The 22871-nt window shown below is 35.7% G+C and overlaps 1 protein-coding gene and 1 long non-coding RNA gene across 3 annotated transcripts; both read right to left on the bottom strand.

The window, feature by feature from the left end:
- Nucleotides 1–3238: 3238 nt before the first annotated feature.
- Nucleotides 3239–13807, bottom strand: LOC149217275 (uncharacterized). 2 transcript variants are annotated; one of them, XR_016250657.1, is made up of 3 exons: nt 13341–13807; nt 13060–13125; nt 3239–3360 (listed from the first exon to the last, which is right to left on the bottom strand). It is a non-coding gene; the product is annotated as an uncharacterized LOC149217275 (long non-coding RNA). The 2 variants fall into 2 exon arrangements; XR_016250656.1 differs by lacking the exon at nt 3239–3360 and adding an exon at nt 8570–8633.
- A 7848-nt stretch (nt 13808–21655) lies between these two features.
- Nucleotides 21656–22357, bottom strand: LOC149217274 (uncharacterized). Its single transcript, XM_089391331.1, has 2 exons — nt 21972–22357; nt 21656–21862 (listed from the first exon to the last, which is right to left on the bottom strand). Exons 1-2 carry the CDS (start codon nt 22288–22290, stop codon nt 21846–21848), a joined length of 336 nt encoding a protein of 111 aa, XP_089247457.1. The 5' UTR covers nt 22291–22357; the 3' UTR covers nt 21656–21845.
- Between the last annotated feature and the right edge of the window lie 514 nt (nt 22358–22871).

Genomic DNA, 22871 nt, shown 5'->3' with positions numbered 1-22871 from the left:
CTACAAGAACAATGGATCTCGTTGTACTGCTGATATTTTTTCCATTAAATTCTCCAACACGCGCATATTTGATTGCAATGATGGGGTTATTTCCTGTAGCACATAGGGAGGAGATTTCCTGTGACACGGCATTAAAATTATCTCTCCAAAAGATTGCATCTATGTTATACCCTGACATGTCTCGAAGCTGTACTATTTGTTTATTGACTTCAAAGCCGTCTTTTCTACGTATAGTGCATACACTGGAAATGTCTGTGACAACACCAAGAATATCAACAATGGATTTGACATTTGTTGTTCTGATATCATCAATTGATTTTATATTTAATCGCACTGTTGGATTATGTTTTTTTTCGTTGGCAACATTTTCTATGGTAGATGTTGCATTCAACAAAATTTCCCAGTCATTGTTCAAGTGGTTGTATTGCTTATTAGCCATTTTTACATTCCCTTTAGAGACAATGTAGACATTTTCATTTTGGATTTTGTCGAAAAAATAATCTGCGACATTGTTGAAACATGTAATATGTATTTCTCCACCCTTTGTATTAAATAGGTCAAAACCAAACACTTTACCGAGTTCGTATTGATTCTGAAACTGTCGAAGAGCTATTTTCCTTTGGACATATCCTTTTATGCACCAGTTTGAGTGGTAAGGGTTTAACGATTTGATGGGAATTTGAACTGGCAGAATGGACGGAGTTGGAGTAGTTGGAAGAGGGCAGTGTCTTTTTGATAAAGGATGTGGGTCCGATGAGGATGGAGTGTTTTCATCAGATGTGATGGGGATACTCATAGTTTTTGGATTGCCAATTAAGGGTGCAAATGAAGTAGATATTTCAAAGTCTATTAGCTTTATAGACCTACACGACAAATGAGAGTCATAGGAATAACTGTTAGAAGCGGTTGTGTTATAAATAAAAAATGTTAAATTTGAAATAAGAAATTTATAACAAACTTACGTTGAAGGACCAATAGCTGAGGTAGTCCAACTTTTAACATTTATAACAGAACCCTTTTGTAGCAAGCCTGTTGCTACGAGATCATTGAAATCTTTTGGAAGCATGATGTGTTTCTTATGTGTTCCGTCTGAAATTGCAGTACGATATCGTGGAGTTGAATTTCGCATTGATTGTATTGGTTCAAGTTCAACAATTTGTAGGTATGGTTGAATATGAGTTGATCCAGATAACATTGAGGAAATTTCATTTTCAGTAAGGTTTGTTGTCATTTTCTGGTACAAAACAAACCACAAAAATGTTGTTTTCTTCGCGTAAGATGTTTAAAATTCATTACATTCCTACAGCATTACTTGAAAAAATATGAATTAAAGGGCAAAGGGAAAGAAGCATGTTCAGTTTTTTTCTAAATGAGTGGGCATCCAAGCTTGTAAACATAATGAAGAAAGATATTTGTTACAACAACTTTTATAAAATCATTTTTTTGAAGCATAGTTCCACCAAGCAAAGAGGAAGAAGGAGAGGGAGAAACAAACAAAGTAGAAGGTTTGGGGGTAACTCTAGTATCATCTGGTTGCTGATTTGATTGCCCAAGAATCATGGTGTTTTGAATGACAGAGGTCGAGAAAAGCCATACCGGCGGGCGAAGTGCAAGCCCTGGAAGGGACAATGTAGCCATATGAGGTACACCAACATCTCCCCTAGAGGAAAAGGGAGTAGGATTCCCCCAAGGGGAAATCCTTGACTGGTGGACTCCATTTTCTCAAACTGAGAGCAATGAGGGAGAAGTGATGTTATTCCGATTTGAATAAATTTTATGACGCTTTGACCCAACTTGCTTTTTCAATTTTTAAGAGTCGAGAAAAAGCTAAAGACGACTCTAGTCGCCTTTGATTTGGGTAACTCTAGTATCATCTGGTTGCTGAGTTGATTGTTTAAGAATCACGGTGTTTTGAACGGCAGAGATCGAGAAAATCCATACTGGCAGGCCAATTGCAAGCCTTGGAAGGGACAATGTAGCCATATGAGGTGCACCAACATCTCCCCTAGAGGAAAAGGGAGTAGGATTCCCCCAAGGGGAAATCCTTGATTGGCGGACTCCATTTTCTCACCCTAAGACCAACGAGGGAACAGTGAGGTTATTCCGATTTAAATAAATTTTATGATGTTTTGACACAATTTGCTTTTTCAATTTTTAAGAGTCGAGAAAAATCTAAAGATGACTCTAGTCGCCTTCGATTTTTAATGAGCCTGAATTGACAAGTGCTCAGATGGTCCTTTTCTTTTAAGGAGTCCGAAAAGGAACGAAAGTGACTACTCTGGATATCTAGACAGGGGTATTACCAAACCAATCACAAAACTGCAGAATACTTTTTATGGTACGGCAGTCAATCTTCCCTAATGCTATGTTCAGTGCATTGCGATCGATAGGGCGGCAGACACGGCTTCCTAAGGATAAAGGATATAGCCTACTGTGGTCTCCCAATATATACTCGACGGTACGTGGGAGCACAAGTCCGTACTGGCACTTGTCGTTCCAAAGAGGAGGAATCACCCAACCTATGATGAAAGTGATAGTTACCAGGCTTTACGACGTCGGAATACGTCTATATCCTAGACTTCTAAATGGTGTGTGTTAGGTTCCAAAGCGTTTTTATGTTTATTGAAATGTATTTTACAGTTGATCTTTCTTAAGAAGTTTGCCTTTAAGGTTGATCGCATGATGTACATATACAATTCCTAAATATGCAATCTAAGATGGTAAACAGTCGTTTACCTTCTTTTTGCAGTGAAAATCCTAGCTACTAAGGAAAGAGAAGTGAAATTGTTTCAACATAGAGCAGAGAGAACACACTAAGTCCTAAATCAATTTCCGCATGCATTCTAAATGTAAATTTACATGCATGTATTTGTTTTCCGCTTTCTTAATGTGTAGATGACAAAAAAAATGCCAAGTGGAATATAATATCAATACATGGATATGACTATTCCAGAATTCTGACAGACATAAGCAAAGCCATTGAAGTTTGTATCTAAGATTTTCTAGAGTTTGTTCACTAGAAACAAGACAGTCACGATGGCACCACTTTGCATTAGTTTAACACAAAGGAATAAATTTTAAATTATCAAGAAAGCATATATATAACTGAATCATTTCAATCGGGAAATCATTTTGAATCAAATTTATAAGACTCTGTAGCTGCTCAGTGGCTAATTTACAATTGATGGAAGAGGATTTTCTATCATGGTCCATGGATGAAATAGAAATGAAGCAAAAACTCGGAAAGGAGATTAAGGTTGTTACCAGAGATGAAGCAATACAGAAAACATCCAGAAATGTCCTTCAACGCTGAAAGTTGAATTGCCCAGCGACAAAACAGAGTAGGCCAAGGCAAAGTATCTATATTTAACATTGTTGTGTGAGTAACCAACATAAGCTACACAGTGCTATGCAAATTAATAGTCTCTGCGAGAAAAAACCCAATATAATCTACACAATCTAATCCTCACAAGGAAGGTTTTGCAGGGATTTAAAGGTTTTCTTATGTTATAAAATCCTAGGCTAATGTGGGTGTCCCAGCAAATAAAAATGTATACCATAATACCCACTTACTATTAAGCATTGTCTCCAAAGGAACTTGAACAATATGATAAAAGATTCATCTTTTACTTCTATAATATACATAATGTTAAATATATGAAAAACACTTTCTGCTTTCAAGTAAGTTGTTTTTTTCTCCTTTCATATTATCAGCCATTTCAATGGCTCATGTTTTTAATATGCTTAGCCTACCACCTTATACTTGGAAGTTGGTACCAAATGTATAGTGTTGAATAACTAATTGTTTTAGCTCCATGCTGTACACTTTAGAATTAATGCATGCATTTTACTTGCTTAGTTTCTATCTGACCATTTATCATTTGTTATAAACTATAATGCAATCATGTGACCAAGATGCTTACATTTTGGAGGGGAATAATCAATAGACATTGTGCAAAGACCCTTTCAAAAGATGATAGATTCCCCAACTATGTATATATAAATGTTATCCATTCATATTTACTTGTTATGTTTATTTTATTTGTAGCTCACACCCATGTTTAGCAAGAGGAAACTTGTAGGAAAAATGGTTTCCCATATAGGCTACTTCTTTCTTCTTTATGTAACTATCTCCATCCTTGCTGAAGAAGCCATCACTCCATTTGAATAGATTCATAAAATGGGTGGCTATAACTTCTTCCTTAACATTCAATTTGTGCTCAAATTACTAAACAAATGTTGTCAACAGGCTTTCTAGTCCATTCCACATATTATGATCTATTTGTAGGTGTAAAACTATGTCCGTTGCAAGATAATTGTTAATCAACTAAGAACCACTTTGTAGGAGATGTATATGTTTAAGACCTAAAATTATTATTATCATATACCCTATGGCATATTTATTAAGAAAAAGATGAAGTAAAGAGACGTCATTGCAACAGGATTCCTTCCTTCAGAAACATCAACATGAAAACATGCAACTCCATTCTGTCTAATGTTTCTGGGACAACCCATAGATGTATCCTGATAGTGTTAACTTAGCATCCAACTATTGTAAAAAGGGAAATAAAAACAGCAACTACAAATTAGTTAATATCATATTTAGCTTGCAACTGCTTGCTATATAGTAAAAAATGGCTATTGTCAGATAAAGGTAGGGAGAAACAACTACAAATTCAATAACAGAACAGAGATTAAACTACATGCAAGATGATCTGAGAACAAGTAGTAAAGAAAAAATTACCAACACTTTCTCCAAGGTGCGTAGATATCGAATTCAGTTGTGCCCTGTTCTCATAAAGGCGCTGAATAGCTTGCCTCGATCTTACAATTTCTTTTGCCAAATTCTGCCCAAGAAAATTTTGACTCATTAAAGATAAAAGCAAAGCCTGTTTCTGAGCACTAGCAACCTTGCTGATGTTCTTTAGTCACAAACATGATATCATTAAATTTAGTACAATATGATATCATTAAATTTAGAAATTGTACTAGAGAGAAATATAACAAGAATTGTTACTGGAGGTTCAACCCAAGATACATAAAAAATGATGGAAAGCAGTACATCAGCCAGCATTCAGTGCAAACACACCTCACAAGATCAATACTAAATCTGTAGCATTGGATGCCATGTGATGTCAATAAAAATGATTATTGACATGCAAAAAAATGGACTGATAAATCTACGAACATTCCATTTGCCAGGTAACACCCTAGAGTGGATAGGAGGGGAGAGGGATGGCAGGGGAGGCAACAATATTTGGAGGGATAGACGAGGATCTGGGAGAGAAGGGCATCACAACAACATCTCCCAGGGCATCACAGCAACACAAAGGAGGGAGAAGGTTGAGTCACAAGGGAGGATCATAAAAGTTGTAGACAAAATGAGGAAGGGTTGTGGAGGTTGGCAGGAAGAAGGCAGGGAGGGAGGTGGCAACCTTCAGTAACAATAAGGATGGGGAGGGAGGGAGGTGGCAACCTTCAGCAACAAGAAGGATGCAAGCAACATTAAGGTTCATGGAGGGTGAAGAGGGGCCTCTTTGTAACAATCCCACCTCATAACATCCATGCAACATTAAGGATCGTGGACGTTGAAAGGGGTCCTCCTTATAACAATCCCAGCTCATAACACCCATTGCCAATTTAGAAGTGTCATTTGCAAGAAGCCTAATAAACATGGGATGATCATGCATTCTCTTAGGGTCACCCATACGTTGGCCATTACATATCTGCTTCCCTGTTTGATTCATGGCTGACATGAAAAAAGGTCACTTTGTTGATTATAAGAAGTACCAATTGCAAAAAATGAAATAATCATGGACGTGCTTGATGGTCATTTTTTATCCATCAGATTTCCAAGGATAATCATGCCTTCTCCTAGGATCACACCTAGATTGACCATTACATCTGCTTTTCTATCTGGACAATGCTTGACATGAAAGGGGGGATTCTCTAGAGAGTGTTACTTTACTGAAACTTAAGTTTAAATGTAAATATAAAGTTTCCATACATCGGCCATTTTTTGCTAATATAAAATTTGCATGCATAAGCCATTTGTTTCTTTAGATGAATTACTTTGCTGTAATAAAATTTATTCAATATGAAAGTATTGCTTATAATTGTCAGTACATCCCATTTATTTGAGCCTGTACCATTCTAGAATCCTTCTTTTAAGGCACTCCAATTTTAGTCGACCCTAATACCTATAATATTTTAGGAGAGAGTATTCTGAAGCATACTCACAAGTTTTGAAAACCACAACAGTATATATTTTGAAAAACTAGTGGTAAAGGGAAGTTAATATAGAAATGAATTTTTGAGACCTTATGAAACCTTACACACTTATTCAACTTTTTTATATAACATGAAGACCAGAATCATAAGGCAATTTAAGTCAGGATTCACTGATCAAGATTAGGGTTCAGATTCAATTTTCATGTTACATATAGTTATCTTGTCAGGCAATGAATCCCATTGACGTCTATCTTCTCAAGTAATGGATCCCGTTGAATTTCAGCAAGCCTAATAACATTGTTGAACTACTTAGAATTGCAGGGCTAGGACGGACTCAGTGGTAAGATAAAGTCAGAATTCTCACTGACATAAGAAATTCACTCCCATTTTTTTAAAATCAATGGTTTACCAACAACTATTCATTTTAAGATTTTTGTTCAAAATAGCCATTTTCTTACTATGTTCCAGAGACAGACCATTCATATTACGTCCCCTGCCCCTAGATCAGTGCAAGCTTAGGGGACTATCACCACTTCTCAACGACCCTGGCAACATGCCCATTCCAGACCCCACACTAACAGCCTAAGTTACATGGTTCAGGTTCGAGTTCAAATTTTTTCATGAGGTTTGGGTGAGGTTAGCCATTAGGTTCGTCTATATAGTAAGAAATCAACATCAATAAACATAAAAAAAAGCTATCATGGAACTTGGAAATTGAAAAGACAGATTACAAACTTGGGTTGTGACATGAGATTATGAGTTTTGATCTACGAATTTGGTCAATGGCTATGAGGTTCAATGAAATTTGCCAAACCTCAAAAAATATTTTAGAGGTTGCCAAAATTTTGAACCTCAAGGTTGAAGTTCAACAAACCTTGTGACCTAGCTAACAGCCAGGGGAGTCCTCCCTGGCTTCCACGGTGGGAAAAATCATCCTGACAGCAGCACCATTTGCAGTCCAGATTATATATTATGTATGAATCATTCAGCTGCTAGGAGACATTTTTTGAATTTGAGAAGATGAAGGTTTGATTTTCATAAACATTGATATTTGTTCTGTTTAGCATGTAAGAGTAAGAGGCCAAATGTAAGAAGTGAGTATTTACAGACAAACGGTCTCCTAGACTTTTCAACTTGCTCAGACACATCTTGTGTTAACTCCTGTAATTCTGGTTTCTGTACCCTGAGATACAGTAGCAAAACTATTGCAGTAAACAATAGATTTAACATAAGAAGTGAAGAAATATAAGAAGTTGATCTTCTTGGTCTCCTAAGAAAAGAATATATCTGAGTGTGAGTGTTAGCCTACCGCCTTATACTTGGAAGTTGGTACCGAATGTATAGTGTTGAATAACTAATTGTTTTTGCTCCATGTTGTACACTTTAGAATTAATGCATGCATTTTACTTGCTTAGTTTCTATTTGACCATTTATCATTTGTTATAAACTATAATGCAATCATGTGACCAAGATGCTTACTTTTTGGAGGGGAATAATCAATAGACATTGTGCAAAGACCCTTTCAAAAGATGATAGATTCCCCAACTATGTATATATAACTCTTATCCATTCATATTTACTTGTTATGTTTATTTTATTTGTAGCTCACTCCCATGTTTAGCAAGAGGAAACTTGTAGGAAAAATGGTTTCCAATAGAGGCTACTTCTTTCTTCTTTCTATAACTATCTCCATCCTTGTTGAAGAAGCCATCACTCCATTTGAATAGATTCATAGAATGGGTGGCTATAACTTCTTCCTTAACGTCCAATTTAAGCTCAAATTACTAAACAAATGTTGTCAACAGGCTTTCTAGTCCATTCCACATATTATGATCTATTTGTAGGTGTAAAACTATGTCTGTTGCAAGATAATTGTTAATCAGCTAAGAACCACTTTGTAGGAGATGTATTTGTTTAAGACCTGAAATTATTATTATCATATACCCTATGGCATATTTATTAAGAAAAAGATGAAGTAAAGAGACGTCATTGCAACAATATTCCTTCCTTCAGGAACATCAACATGAAAACATGCAACTCCATTCTGTCTAATGTTTCTGGGACAACCCATAGATGTATCCTGATAGTGTTAACTTAGCATCCAACTATTGTAAAAAGGAAATAAAAACAGCAACTACAAATTAGTTAATATCATATTTAGCTTGCAACTGCTTGCTATATAGTAAAAAATGGCTATTGTCAGATAAAGGCAGGGAGAAACAACTGCAAATTCAATAAGAGAACAGAGAGTAAACTACATGCAAGATGATCCGAGAATGAGTAGTAAAGAAAAAGTTACCAACAATTTTGCCAAGGTGCGTAGATATCAAAATCAGTTGTGCCCTGTTCTCATAAAGGCGCTGAATAGCTTGCCTCGATCTTACAATTTCTTTTGCCAAATTCTGCCCAAGAAAATTTTGACTCATTAAAGATAAAAGCAAAGCCTGTTTCTGAGCACTAGCAACCTTGCTGATGTTCTTTAGTCACAAACATGATATCATTAAATTTAGTACAATATGATATCATTAAATTTAGAAAATGTACTAGAGAGAAATATAACAAGAATTGTTACTGGAGGTTCAACCCAAGATACATAAAAAATGATGGAAAGCGGTACATCAGGCAGCATTTAGTGAAAACACACCTCACAAGATCAATACTAAATCTATAGCATTGGATGCCATGTGGTGTCAATAAAAATGAAGCCAAGCAAATGATTACTCATATAGACAATAAAATCATGATTGCAAAAATTAAAGCTATAATGTCACAGTAATAGAGAATCTAAAGATTTGAAACACAAGGATTCCTTGAACCCCTACTAAATGCCAATGAAGATGAACATGGTGATCATAAATTCACAATAGAACAAATATATGCAAAAACAATACATTCTTTCATAAAGGCTTGCAGGTACCTACATTAATAATGGGCAAGAGAAATTTGATGCAGTAGTAGACACAAGCAGAGATGAGCATCATCTCTAATCTCTGTTAGGAAGAGGTATTCAGAAAATCACCTCTAAAACCAAGAAAGATGATAAGATCCCTATAAGAGTGGCCAAGCAAATTATTTGCAATACCATAGGTAAATTGATGGCAGTAAGAACATAGTGTTATGAGATCACTCCTCATAAAACATTTGAAGTCCTTAGATTACCTAGAAAAGCCTTGGAAGATCTTGAATATATGCAACAAGAAGAACAAGATGTTTCGATAAGGAAGAATTCATTTTCAGAAGCAACCAAAGAAATGTAAAATCCCACTAGATAAAAGTAATGTGGTAGTGGAAAGTGAAACAGATACCACAAATATAGACAGGCCATCAGGACCAAAACCCAAATGGAACACACTTGTATATGATGTGGAACCCAGGCCATCAGGAATTTTTGTTTTCTGAACAGGGTTTTCATAATTTTCATCTTTAGCTGGATTTTTTTACACTTTGCTGGAGGGTGGGCTGACCACGGTGAAGAAATTTCTAATTGGAAAATGTAAACTGCTGTTAAATTACGTTGTTCTGAAGGTGAACATCTGTTTGATAATATATCAGTTTGTGGAGTGACTGATAGTTTGTAACACTGATAAGCCACTCATTTTGTACACATTGAACCTTAACAAGACTAAGGTTACAATCTTCAATACCAAAAAGAGATTATGACAGTGAACCCTAACAAGACTAAGGTTATGATCTTCAATACCAAACATAGACTTATCATTGTAAACATTAACAAGACTAAGGTTATGATCTTCAGTACTTCTAAGAACAATCATACTTCCATCTCATATCTACAGGGGATGAAGTAGAGAATCGAGATCGCTACAGCATATACCTATGTGGGGTTCCAATTCACTGGCAAGGAAGAGGCCTCAAAAAGATACAAGCCTTGACCTAAGTGATAGAAACTCAAGGGATAAATTGAAAATTAAAAACATGAAACAGTTAGAGGAGCACCGAGCTTTGTAGTCATGTTATGCATCATAAATTACTCGTTGTTTATTGACTTATTTTTCTTCTCAAAGGATTTCGAATAGGGGATGAGCGTTTCTTTGGGACTAATTCAGACACTCCACAGAGCTACGCATCAGCTCTGCATTCCTCCCTGCCATCGCCATTGAAATTCAACTCATAAATATAAATTAAGCAGAAGAAAATAGTTAAAAAAATAAATTAGCATATGATGTCATGAATTATCATGTTAGAGCGATTAACATGGAACCTGAAACTTAGGGTCTATTTCGTGGAAAGATGAATTGTTGCAATGATCATCATACCATTTGGTCTCTTGCACTCTCTTTGTTTCATAGGATTGGTTTCCTTTAGAGAAGCAATTTTTTTAGATCACCCAAAACTGAACCACTGGTCTTTTTTCCAACTTCTAATACCTGAATATCACAACTCTTTGTTAGTATCTGTCCTCGAACAAAATTTCCAAGCAAGGTTTTCTTGGGAGTTAGGAGAATCCACCAACAACCAAGCAGAAGTGATGACATTTTAATATATTATCAAGGTCTAGAAAATATCTAATCAAGGGGAATCAGAAATTAATTGTAATTGGAGACTCCTCAATCATAATTAGGAAGAGATGTGAAAGCCAAGTTAATCCAGATTGTTAACAGGAGGTTAAGGGATCTCAAATAGTTTTATGTTTATAGAATAATACCAGGTTTTGAGGGCCTGCAATAGCTTGAATAATACCATAGAAAAGGAGATTGTGAAAATAAGTGTTGGAATGCTGAGTATAAATGGTGGGGGTTCCTATCAAACTCTTACCTCCCATGATATTAAGTTCTACAAACCATAGGATATGAATGCTAATGAGATTATGGAAAAATGGTGTGTCACTTTTGAGTTTATCAAATGGGCAGTAAATTTAGCCAGACCTTATCTTTCATTCCTATGTGTGTGGGGGAGGAACGAATAATTAAATGAAATGATGGCTCTGAGCAATGAAGGTGGGATTTTCTATTTACTTATGTTTGATATCTGCAGGCACTAAAGGAATGACAACTCAGTTTGATTTTAGATTTAATATTACTTTCCTCAATTCAGTAGTCTGGTAAGGTCCAGTGGTTTGGATTTAACCCATCTTTCCAAGTGAACTGGGCCTCCAATATTGGATTCCACCTCAGTGATATGACCTCATTTGATCCAAATGGAACACACTTGTATATGATGTGGAACCCACGCCATCAGGAATTTTTGTTTTCTGAACAGGGTTTTCATAATTTTCATCTTTAGCTGGATTTTTTTACACTTTGCTGGAGGGTGGGCTGACCACGGTGAAGAAAATTCTAATTGGAAAATGTAAACTGCTGTTAAATTACGTTGTTCTGAAGGTGAACATCTGTTTGATAATATATCAGTTTGTGGAGTGACTGATAGTTTGTAACGCTGATAAGCCACTCATTTTGTACACATTGAACCTTAACAAGACTAAGGCTACAATCTTCAATACCAAAAATAGATTATGACAGTGAACCCTAACAAGACTAAGGTTATGATCTTCAATACCAAACATAGACTTATCATTGTAAACATTAACAAGACTAAGGTTATGATCTTTAGTACTTCTAAGAACAATCATACTTCCATTTCACATCTACAGGGGATGAAGTAGAGAATCGAGATCGCTACAGCATATACCTATGTGGCATTCCAATTCACTGGCAAGGAAGAGGCCTCAAAAAGATACAAGCCTTGACCTAAGTGATAGAAACTCAAGGGATAAATTGAAAATTAAAAACATGAAACAGTTAGAGGAGCACCGAGCTTTGTAGTCATGTTATGCATCATAAATTACTCGTTGTTTATTGACTTATTTTTCTTCTCAAAGGATTTCGAATAGGGGATGAGCGTTTCTTTGGGACTAATTCAGACACTCCACAGAGCTACGCATCAGCTCTGCATTCCTCCCTGCCATCGCCATTGAAATTCAACTCATAAATATAAATTAAGCAGAAGAAAATAGTTAAAAAAATAAATTAGCATATGATGTCATGAATTATCATGTTAGAGCGATTAACATGGAACCTGAAACTTAGGGTCTGTTTTGTGGAAAGATGAATTGTTGTAATGATCATCATGAAGGTTATAAAAACAATGGAGGTCATAGGCACTATCTATTACGAAATTCTAGACTTGCTTCAAGATCAGAGGAGCACACGCCATATTGAGGATATAAAAGTGGCATTTTCTCACTACAGTAGCAAGATGACAAGCCCTATTGAATTTCAGCGATACAAGAACACTAACTTATCAAAATTCGTGGCTCATCAAGACAAGAAAATAGAGAAATCAAGTATAATTCAATATGATTGATGAATTAGTTTTGCGTCTTGCTAGGAGCTCACATCCTCTGACTTCTCTTCCAAAGATTCTATCGATTCTGTTAGAGTAGCAGTTAAAGATAAAGAAATAGTCCAGCAAGTGAAAAGAGATATTGCAAATGATAATGTAGCCCTAGCGTTCAACTTTTAGGTAGACTATGCCCTTAGTGAGCATGTTTTCTTCTAAATCCAGGTCTTACTACACATTGTAAGGAAGTTGTTACCAACTCAGTTTATCAAGATTTACAGTATAAAGCTTTATATTTACGTTGCCATAAATGTAATAACTTTTGAGATGGTAGGCATTCATTTTGAAATTTCGGGTCATTTTGAAACCCCTAATATCAGACATAGAAATTTTTCTTTATATTAATTCACCTTACAGTGTGACTACAACCACTATTTAAGAGTATTAAACTGGAGAAGATAAACAGAAATTAGATGACAACACTTCATGGCATAAGGCAAATATGAACATGGCACATATCAGATGGTATACCTGTTGAGTCTTTGAGCTGCACTCTATGTATGCAGCAGCACCGACCTGTTTCCTCAACTCCTCACCCTGAAGATAAACAAAGACCTTCATATCTTTTCGTGGAGCATGTAGGGTGTATATGTAGTTTTATTAAGCATGTCCATCATCTAAATTCAAAAGTTGTGCAAGCTAAAATCCCAAACATGGGAACATCTAAGAAACTTCACCTAAACTGGAATTGCCCTTATTATTAACAACCTAACAATCTAATATCGAGAGTAAGCAAAATGAAACAAACATACCTGTGCAGTTGTTATTGGTGTAGTACCCAGATTGTCGGCCAAATAACGCTTATCTTCACGAAGATCTGCATTGTGAATAAAATTCACCACTGAATCAGCCTGACAAGTTAGATATATGTCTCATAAAATGCAGAGCAGGCAGCAGAGGTTGGAATGTTTTCAAAAATGCAGAGCAGGCAGCAGAGGTTAGAATGTTTTCAATCTGCTTTTGTAAAATGCTTGAACTGTGAGATGTCATCAGAGAATTCACCAATTTTACAAACATCACATGCTGATGAAATTCTTTCAGTGAGAAGTAATAAGTTAACTGTTCAAGATTATCATACTATCTGATTGAGAGGGCAATAGCAGGCAAAAGGTAAACATGATATAGCTAATTGCTTTATGTTAGTTATTCTGGATGGATTTGGAAGTCCTATGAATTTACTTTGGTAATTTCTGTACATTAATATGAACGAATAATTAAATGAAATGATGGCTCTGAGCAGTGAAGGTGGGATTTTCTATTTACTTATGTTTGATATCTGCAGGCACTAAAGGAATGACAACTCAGTTTGATTTTTAGATTTAATATTACTTTCCTCAGCTCAGTAGTCAGGAGTGGTTTGGATTTAACCCATCTTTCCAAGTGAACTGGGCCTCCAATATTGGATTCCACCTCAGTGATATGACCTCATTTGATGCATCAATGGTATGCCTAGAAGTCACCGAGTACTTTCATTGGCATTGGGAATTGGTTCAACATGAAGGTTATAAAAACAATGGAGGTCATAGGCACTATCTATTATGAAATTCTAGACTTGCTTCAAGATCAGAGGAGCACACGCCATATTGAGGATATAAAAGTGGCATTTTCTCACTACAGTAGAAAGATGACAAGCCCTATTGAATTTCAGCGATATAAGAACACTAACTTATCAAAATTTGTGGCTCATCAAGACAAGAAAATAGAGAAATCAAGTATAATTCAATATGATTGATGAATTAGTTTTGCGTCTTGCTAGCAGCTCACATCCTCTGACTTCTCTTCCAAAGATTCTATCAATTCTGTTAGAGTAGCAGTTAAAGATAAAGAAATAGTCCAGCAATACAACCAATGGATTTGTTATTGATTGAAAACTTTCTGCTGAGTTTCTTCTTCTTGTTATACAGTCTTGTAGATTATGCCCTCCGCAAAATTACTATGATGTATGACCAATCAGTAATAATTTTCCTGTAGTTTTCAATGCAGAATCTATTTATCTGTGTGAAGAAAATGGCCAGCAATATATGTGGCTAAACTTACTTGATGAGATCTATGTAGTCCATTCCTATTTCAAATGCTTGACTAAATATTGCTTCGAGTATTTGACTTCTGATTTGTTTATTTCTGTTTATTTCAATATTTTCTGTTCATCTAAATACTGGCTCCTTTACCAGGTTCCTGTCGATTGTTTGGCTTTCCAGCAGTTCAATTTTGCATTTCAAGGTTTGTTTTTTCAGCGTTTTTATGGAGAATACTTGCCAAAGCAGCATATTGGTTAACTCTGATACCCATCCAATGAAGAAGACTACTTGCAGTTGTTCCCAATTAGGGACCTCGGACAATCATATCCTAGGGATTCTAACTTGCTTCGCGAAAATTGTCTAGGTACACGTTCTGGTCTTATGTCATTTAGCTATTTGTATATTCAGAATTGCCAGGTCTATCTATGAAGTATTTTGCATAAGATCAAATAAATTCATCCATGGCTCTGTTTGATCTTAAATATAACATGAACTTAATTTCTAGATGTGGGGCTATACCTTTATGTGCTGAAAGTATTAGGCCTAAGTGTACAGTTGTCATTTCTTCTGTAGGTATGGATAGTCAACAGGCCAAAAAGAAAGACCGAGTAGGTGGGTTTGATGATGGGCATGAATCAAACATCATGGATATTTGTCACGGTTGTTCAGATGATATTTATGACACTGCAAATTCGGATGCCCTGATAGAGAAACTACTGGAATTGCCACATGATCTCCAGAATTTAAAAGAGAGGGACGAAGGGCCAAGGACTGGATCTTAGAAAAACAGAGGTGACTGTGGGATTCTGGAGCAGAATATGAAGCAGTTTCATATGGGAACTCCCAATCTGAAAGAAGATTATGAGATCCCTCAAAACATGACAATTGGCGAATTGGGTCAGAGAATGAATTCACGGGAGCATACTGCCAGTTTCCTGACCATGGGAGACACTGATTTAGAATCACAGATTGATTCAAAATTTATGCAAAAGGAATCTTCAGAAAGTACTGATGTTTTCCAGAAAATGGTAATTAAGATTGAAGCAGAATTACCGGATGAGATCAGAAAAGGGCAGGAGTTTCAGAGGGCAATTGAAGATTTGCAGAAAATGTTCATCAGTTTAGAAGAGGAGAACAAGGCTCTCAAAACGGATGTGCATAGGTCTCTCAAGAATAATGATGGGGCTAAAAGGCTGATCTCTGGAATGGAAAATTATGGATGGGGTGGAGCTTCCACACTTGAAGCCCATAAAATGAAATGTATATCATCAAAACAACAGGAACAGAGCAGACAGAATGAGAGACATATTGAGAAAAAATGTAACAATGTGCAAGCAGAATTGTTATTGGAGGAAGTCAAGAGCAGCCTTAGAACTGAAGCATCCTGTGAGCTGCAGGGGATGAAGAATTTTCGAGATGGAACCTCTGAGTTATCGATGGAAAAGGAGGATCTTAGAAATGAAAAATCTGGGCAGTCTGATTCAATGCAAGAGCAAATTACCATTTTGCAACAGGAACTGCAAGCCAAAACCGAGCTTGCTCAGATCCAACAGAAACAAATTGTGGATCTCCTACAAGCACATGCAAAATTCAGATGGTATACCTGTTGAGTCTTTGAGCTACACTCTATGTATGTAGCAGCACCGACCTATTTCCTCAACTCCTCAGCCTGATATGCAGTAGCACCGACCTGTTTCCTCAACTCCTCACCCTGATATCCAGCAGCACCGACCTGTTTCATTCAAAATGTACAAAACAGATCTGTACCATGCATAAATTTAAACAGATTTGGGATAGAACCACAACGCTACGTGGGCTACACGGCCCTAATGCAGGGAAGAAAGACATGTTTCAGTGATTGCCAGAGTCTCATTGCCAGGAGGCCTAGCGTTTCATAGCCCATAGCCAGATCCTCCCTCTCTGTCTTCAGCCGGTGGGAAAAAAGACATTTTTCCATGAAAAAAACATATTAAATCAACAGCGGAAAACACCCTAATCGTCTAACACAAAATCAATGACTCAGGATCGCACACGTCACATTTTAGGGATGTCTTTCTCAAAGGGAACACCTTACGGCGTAATTATATTGAAATAAATCTAAACGAACAAATATCGCGGTGAAGTAAACAATGACTTTGTCATTTGATATCATCGTTTTTTTATTTAAGCACCAACACAATGCTCAAAATTTGGGGTTTCGATAATATTGCAGAACTACTCCGTTCTTTTTGATAGAGGCTGACTACCAAGTAATATCGTGGTGGGAGGCACGGTATTATGTGTTTCAGGCGAGAGGAATGATGAGTAGGAGTCCTGAGCATTAATTGTTGAATAACGATGACAATTACTGGCTTCCATAAATTAAATTCTCCCCGGGATTTGAAGAGCCATGATCGGAGGCTTACTAGTCAATCTTAATATCTGAGTCGTTGAATAGGTTTGAGCGATCACGCCAGCCATTAGCGCAACCCGTTGGACGTTGTAAGGGTAAATGAACTTTGCGTTCTTTTAATCGCTCCTTTCGCTGGTTAAAATTGTATTGACTTCCTCCCTCGAAACATAGTTGATTATGATCTATAGTTTTGCCCAAAAGAAATGTTTTATGTGATTACAATTTAACGTAATTTTTTTTTCAGAAGTATTACAATTTAAAGTATGTAATGACACAGGGTTATATAATGTGTATGTGCTATATGGTTATGGGTTTTATTATTGTTTTGTATGATATGTATTTTGTGTTTACTTTTACGGTATTTTTATAAAGTTTTAAAATTAAATAAATTTATCTTAGATTTTCAATATTATTATATACATTTTATTTTACAATATTAATAATATATATTTTATTTTACAAAATTAATATTATTATATAAAAATATTATTATTATTTAATTTTAAGGTCACGATCAAGTCAAACAAACAATAAATTGGTGTATAAGACCTCTTTGTTTGTGGGACAAGGGACCCACTTCCACGTAACGATTTGATTGTTAAGTTTACAAAAGCATATATACTCTACCCCCTTTGGTTTTGAACTTGTGACTTCTTAGAAGGAAACAAATGTTCTTAACCATTAGGGCCAATCAAGTTGTATTATCTCCTAATATAACAATTCATAATTGTTCTTAATATATATATAAAAAATGAGTTTAACATGGTTTCCTTCTTTATATTTAGGTTATCTAGAGAATCATAAGCATATGAAGGTTCATCAATAAGAACAATGGTGTTTTTCAATATCACCCGAACAAATTTTAGAAAGATGGGCTTGGGATTACATTTAGAAGTATAAAACATAAGATAATAATGGCATTCTATTTCACATATGAAGATAGCATACAATGCAAAAAAAACAAAGAACCCAACCCCTACAAATGCACCAAAAACACCTCCAAGTGGATATAGTTAAATATTAAATTTATAATTTATCCCCATTTAACGGACTCAATGAGCATATATATTATTTTACAATAATATTAATACAATATTTATTCTCTTTAGTCTTTACTTGGAATAAGTTTCCATGCAATGGTGAAGTGGATCCTAACCACTTTCTCTCAACCTCAACCACTAGCCCTTATCTCCATCTAACCCCTAGCCCCTCTACCACTATGTCCCTACCTCAATACTATCTCCACCCAACCACTATCCTTCTCTACCCCTATGCCCTTAATTTTTCTTAGACCCTAACCCATTAACCCATATTCCACTACCTTTTCTTGACTACTAGCTCCCCAGTGCCTCCTATCCTTTATTCTAACTACTCTCTATCCTTTACCCATCTACTCTTCGCCTATTCTTACCTCCTCCTTTTCCTCTACCACCCTGCCCCCTCATTCCTACCTCTTCTAGTATTACTTATCTCCCTCTCTTACCTCCCTTTCCAATTACCTATGAATTCCATCCACATTCTCTCTCTTCTTACCTCCTATCCCAACCTTCTAATGAATTTTTCTTTTGTTTCTTCATGCCCACTAGTCCCCCTACCTTAACAATTGATCATTTGCTTCTTCTAGCATCCCTGGCCAAGGACATCCCCCCTTCCCCTTTATCCCTCCCTTACCTTCTCTCCTCCTCTCCCTTCGTCTTGTCACTCACTCCACCTTGGCTCTTCCATCCTTTATTTAATTCTCACCATTGCCCCCCATCCCCATCCATCTACCATTTGCATCTTCTCACCTCCATAGTTCATCACATTCCCCATTCCCCTTTAGCTAGAACTTTCTCCTAATGAGAGAGACATTTTGTCCTAGAAGCATGCATTGAGAATAACAAGATAGGGGTAGCCATCTATTGAAACACCTTATAGTCCCCTCCAATTTAAATGAATATAAAAATGTGCCATTGTGAGGATTATAAAGTATGTTAATTCTAGAAACGACCTAGAGCTTCTACATTCACACACACCAATTAAAAAAAGGTGGGTATTAAGCAATATCTTTTGTAAGAATTTCCTTCTCCCCTCAAATCTTGATCTCCCACAATTCCTCTCTTCCTCCCCCTTCCCCTTTGGATCCATCATCCTTTACTTCATGCTCACCACTCCCCTTTCCACACCCATCCACCCTTCACCTATTCTTACCTCTTCCCTTAAGCCCCTCTCATCCAAACCCCTAATGCCTACCCCCCTTTAGTTTCACCTTCCTCCCACTCTACATTAGTTCTCCCTCACCTCCCCTCCTCCTCCCTCTCCATCCTATCTCACCCTTTCCCTTGTCTCCCTCATTTCCTTCATATCCCACCATTCCACCTTCCCCAACCATCCATCTTTTAGTGTTCTTCGTAATGTATCTAATGAGTCATCATTTTCATTGTTCTGAATCCATATAATTAATTTATGACCTAGGAAGTTTGCACATATTGTCAAGGTCATGATTAAAATGTATTTTGCTTTAGCACTAGAAGAGAAGATTGAAGTGTTCTCAAGCTATATGTTTGTTTAATATATTTCTAAAGACATTATTTACCTCATTTTGTACCTAGGTAACTATCCTATGGTATTGATAAGTTCTTGGAGCTATCTCAAGTGTTGGGTCTTGATAGCTTGCGTAACAAAGCATTAGGTTTACAAATTAGACCTTAGCAACATAAAATAAGAATTATGGGTTCAAAACTAAACACATTTTGTCATTATATTTACCATGGTACATGTTTTCTCCGTTGTGTTATTGAATAAATTATTTATGGCCTATTCTTTAATTTGAATAATACAATATTTCACAAATTTAATATTGACTTGGCATAAGTTTCCATGTAATAGCAAAGTCATCCTGCAAGTCTCTCTTCTATGAATAGTGCTGGGTAGGTATTATATTCTTTGCATGACTACCCCACTTGTAATTTGTTGCATCAAGTTCAATGAAGGGGTCACAATAGGGTTTCAAGGGAGAAAGAAGCCCCCTATTTGGGGGTTCAGGGCATTGCCCAAAAATAAAATAAAAATTGGGTATTGTTTTGCAGTCTTCCGCTTTAGCATTTTTAGTGCACATGGTGGTTCAACCCATAGTTTTTCAGTACTAGTGAATGAACTATGGTTGTATTCTAATCTATGGTTAATGGATTGGCCTTTTATAGATGTTATGGCATATGCATATTATATTGTAACATTGTAAACAGTAAATTATATTGAGAAAAAAAATTAGTTGTCAATAATTGGGTTTCTAGCTTAAAATTCTATGTTAATGTTTTTGTTTCCATCACATTTTTTTTTTTAAATCTGTTTGTAGCATTAACTATAAAAGGTTAAAACCAACAAACATTTCCATTAATATTTCCAATGAAAAAAAAACTATAAATTCATATATAAACAACTTTTTTATTAGATTTCTAGTTGCTCATTTATCTCTCATTAAATAAAAAAAAATGGATATTAAAAATAAAATGAAAAAGAAAAACCATCTGTTAAAATCAAAATGAAGAATATAAACTTAGAAACATACATTGAGTTTGGTTTTAAGAATACAATTTCTAGTCATAGCTTTCTTTAGATTTCATCTTTCATCTTAAAATACCATGTCTTATTGAAGTAATTTCCATACCTAACTGTTTCATTTTCAAGTTTAAAATTACATTGCATTTTAGTCTAATTTCATTAGATGGGATGGTTTCTTCGTTCTTAGATTATTCTCTTTATGTTAAAGCTTGCGTCTAACATATTCACTTGTACATTAATACATTTTTAAAGCTTATACATTGTGTTTTGAATTTAGGATGAAAATACATATTGTTTGTGTTTAAAAGATAAAGTTAAAAAATATTTTATTAATTAAATATTTTTCAAATTTAAATTTTGTTAAAAAAATCCATTTTTAATAAAATTTAAAAATAATAGTTTTTAATTTCATGTGAATCTTATTTCTTTTAAATTTGATCTATATAACTAACTTTATAAAGCAAATAAATATATCATCTATATTTTTAAATACAAAAGATTTATAAAATCATACCTAAAAAAACCCTAATTTTGATGGGTCTAAGAAGATAATAGTTTTTACCTTCATGTAAGCCTTATTTTAAATTTTATCCATAAAACTAATCTTATACAAAATAGTCTAAGAAGATAATAGTTTTTACCTTCATGTAAGCCCTACTTATTTTAAATTTTATCCATAAAACTAATCTTATACAAAATATAATTCATAATTATAAATACAAAAGATGGAGCGAAATCATTCCCCTTATTTTAAATTTTATCTATAAACCTAATCTTATACAAAATATAATTCATATTTCTAAATACAAAAGGTTGAGTGAAATCATATTTTAGTTGAAAGCATAAAGCTTAAAATTATCATTTCAAAAGAATGGATAAAGAATATAAATGTTTTAAATTTTATAGGAGTATCTTGGTAGCATCTCATTGTGTCTTCAGATTCCATTTATTGTGGTTGAGTACCGTTCTGGTTATATATCACCTCATACCTTCCATTGTTTGTTATATATATATAATTTATGGAAATATATTAATTCGACACTGTGCCATAAACAAAACCGAAGTTCAGTAAGTTCAGTATAAAACAGGAAACCGGAGAGATATGTATTGCAGCATAGATCAAAAACACATGGCTTCATTATTTTAGTAATTATATTCAGAAGCGCAAACACACATCCATACGTTTACATTAAACAGTCTATAATATATCCATGCAGGAATTTCGGTGCAGCCTAGCGCAGTTTACATGGTATGTATGAACCTCCATATCTTGTTCATATACGCTGGGAGGCCCATTGTTGATTTCTTTACGGTACAGTGTAAGCTGCCAACCAAAAAAACAACATCGTTATTCGGTAGAATTCTTGTTAAAAAGAAAAAGAAAAAAAGCAACCTGAAATCCAAGAATATATATATATATATATATATCTTACCTCCGCATTTGTAACCAACAGGTCTGTCGGAGAATTGGCAGCGCTGGGGAATGGATATGGCGACGGCGGGATCGATCCCTGCAGCTTTGGCTGTTTTGGAGAGCATGACGGAGCAGAGGCAGGCGGGATCGGTGGAGAATTTGTGGACGGCGTTACAGCAGCCGGCTGAGACGGGAGCGTTTGCGTTCTGAGCAGCCTCCATGCACGGCGCCAGCTTCGTCGCCTCAGACTCCACAGCACATTCACCTGCTGCGTTTGCTCCCAAAACAACACTCAGAATGACGACGAGAGAAAGGAAGTTTGCAATAGTGAACGTCATTGCTTACTATGAATGACTGATTGTTTGTACTACAAGTTACAACTATGACTATGGACTGGGAGTCTGAATTTATAGTTGTTTTTCAACAAATATGATCAATCCCGAGTCCGCAGGTGCACTTCCACCCATAAATAAATTTTTCATGTATGATTTCAAATACAAAAGGACGGCCCACTGTCAGCCATAATATTATAAATTTCAGGAAGTGGATTTGCTTTATCAATGTGGCTGCGCTGTCTCTATCATGATTGCACCAACACAGACAATGACAGCATTGCCAATAATTATGCAGATTGTAACAAAGAGAAAGACAGCATTAGCCAATAATTTATGCAGATTGTGCATTTCATGGCTGTCGATGGGACGATGTCCACTGCAAGACTGTTCCTCTTACCGAAGTTATCGATGACAAGATTATGATGGGTTGTGGTCTGCTCTTTTCAGGAAAGTAGAGAGAGATCACAAGCCATTCATGGCCGCATTGGGATGGATATGGACTTACTTCCTCAATTTGCATTAGGTTTAGGTTGGGTCAATCATATTTATCTAGAAGTAATGTAAAATAACCTTTCAAGAAAGTT

This window comes from Pinus tabuliformis, chromosome 1_1, assembly GCF_031772625.1.
Source record: "Pinus tabuliformis cultivar Carrire ecotype Pingquan chromosome 1_1, CPIR1, whole genome shotgun sequence".
Classification (NCBI taxonomy): Eukaryota; Viridiplantae; Streptophyta; class Pinopsida; order Pinales; family Pinaceae; genus Pinus; species Pinus tabuliformis.
This window is presented reverse-complemented; position numbering and strand designations above follow the sequence as displayed.

What these genes read in the sequence shown, in the direction of transcription:
- LOC149217274 (XM_089391331.1), bottom strand. Translation starts at nt 22,290, where the DNA reads ATGACGTTCACTATTGCAAACTTCCTTTCTCTCGTCGTCATTCTGAGT.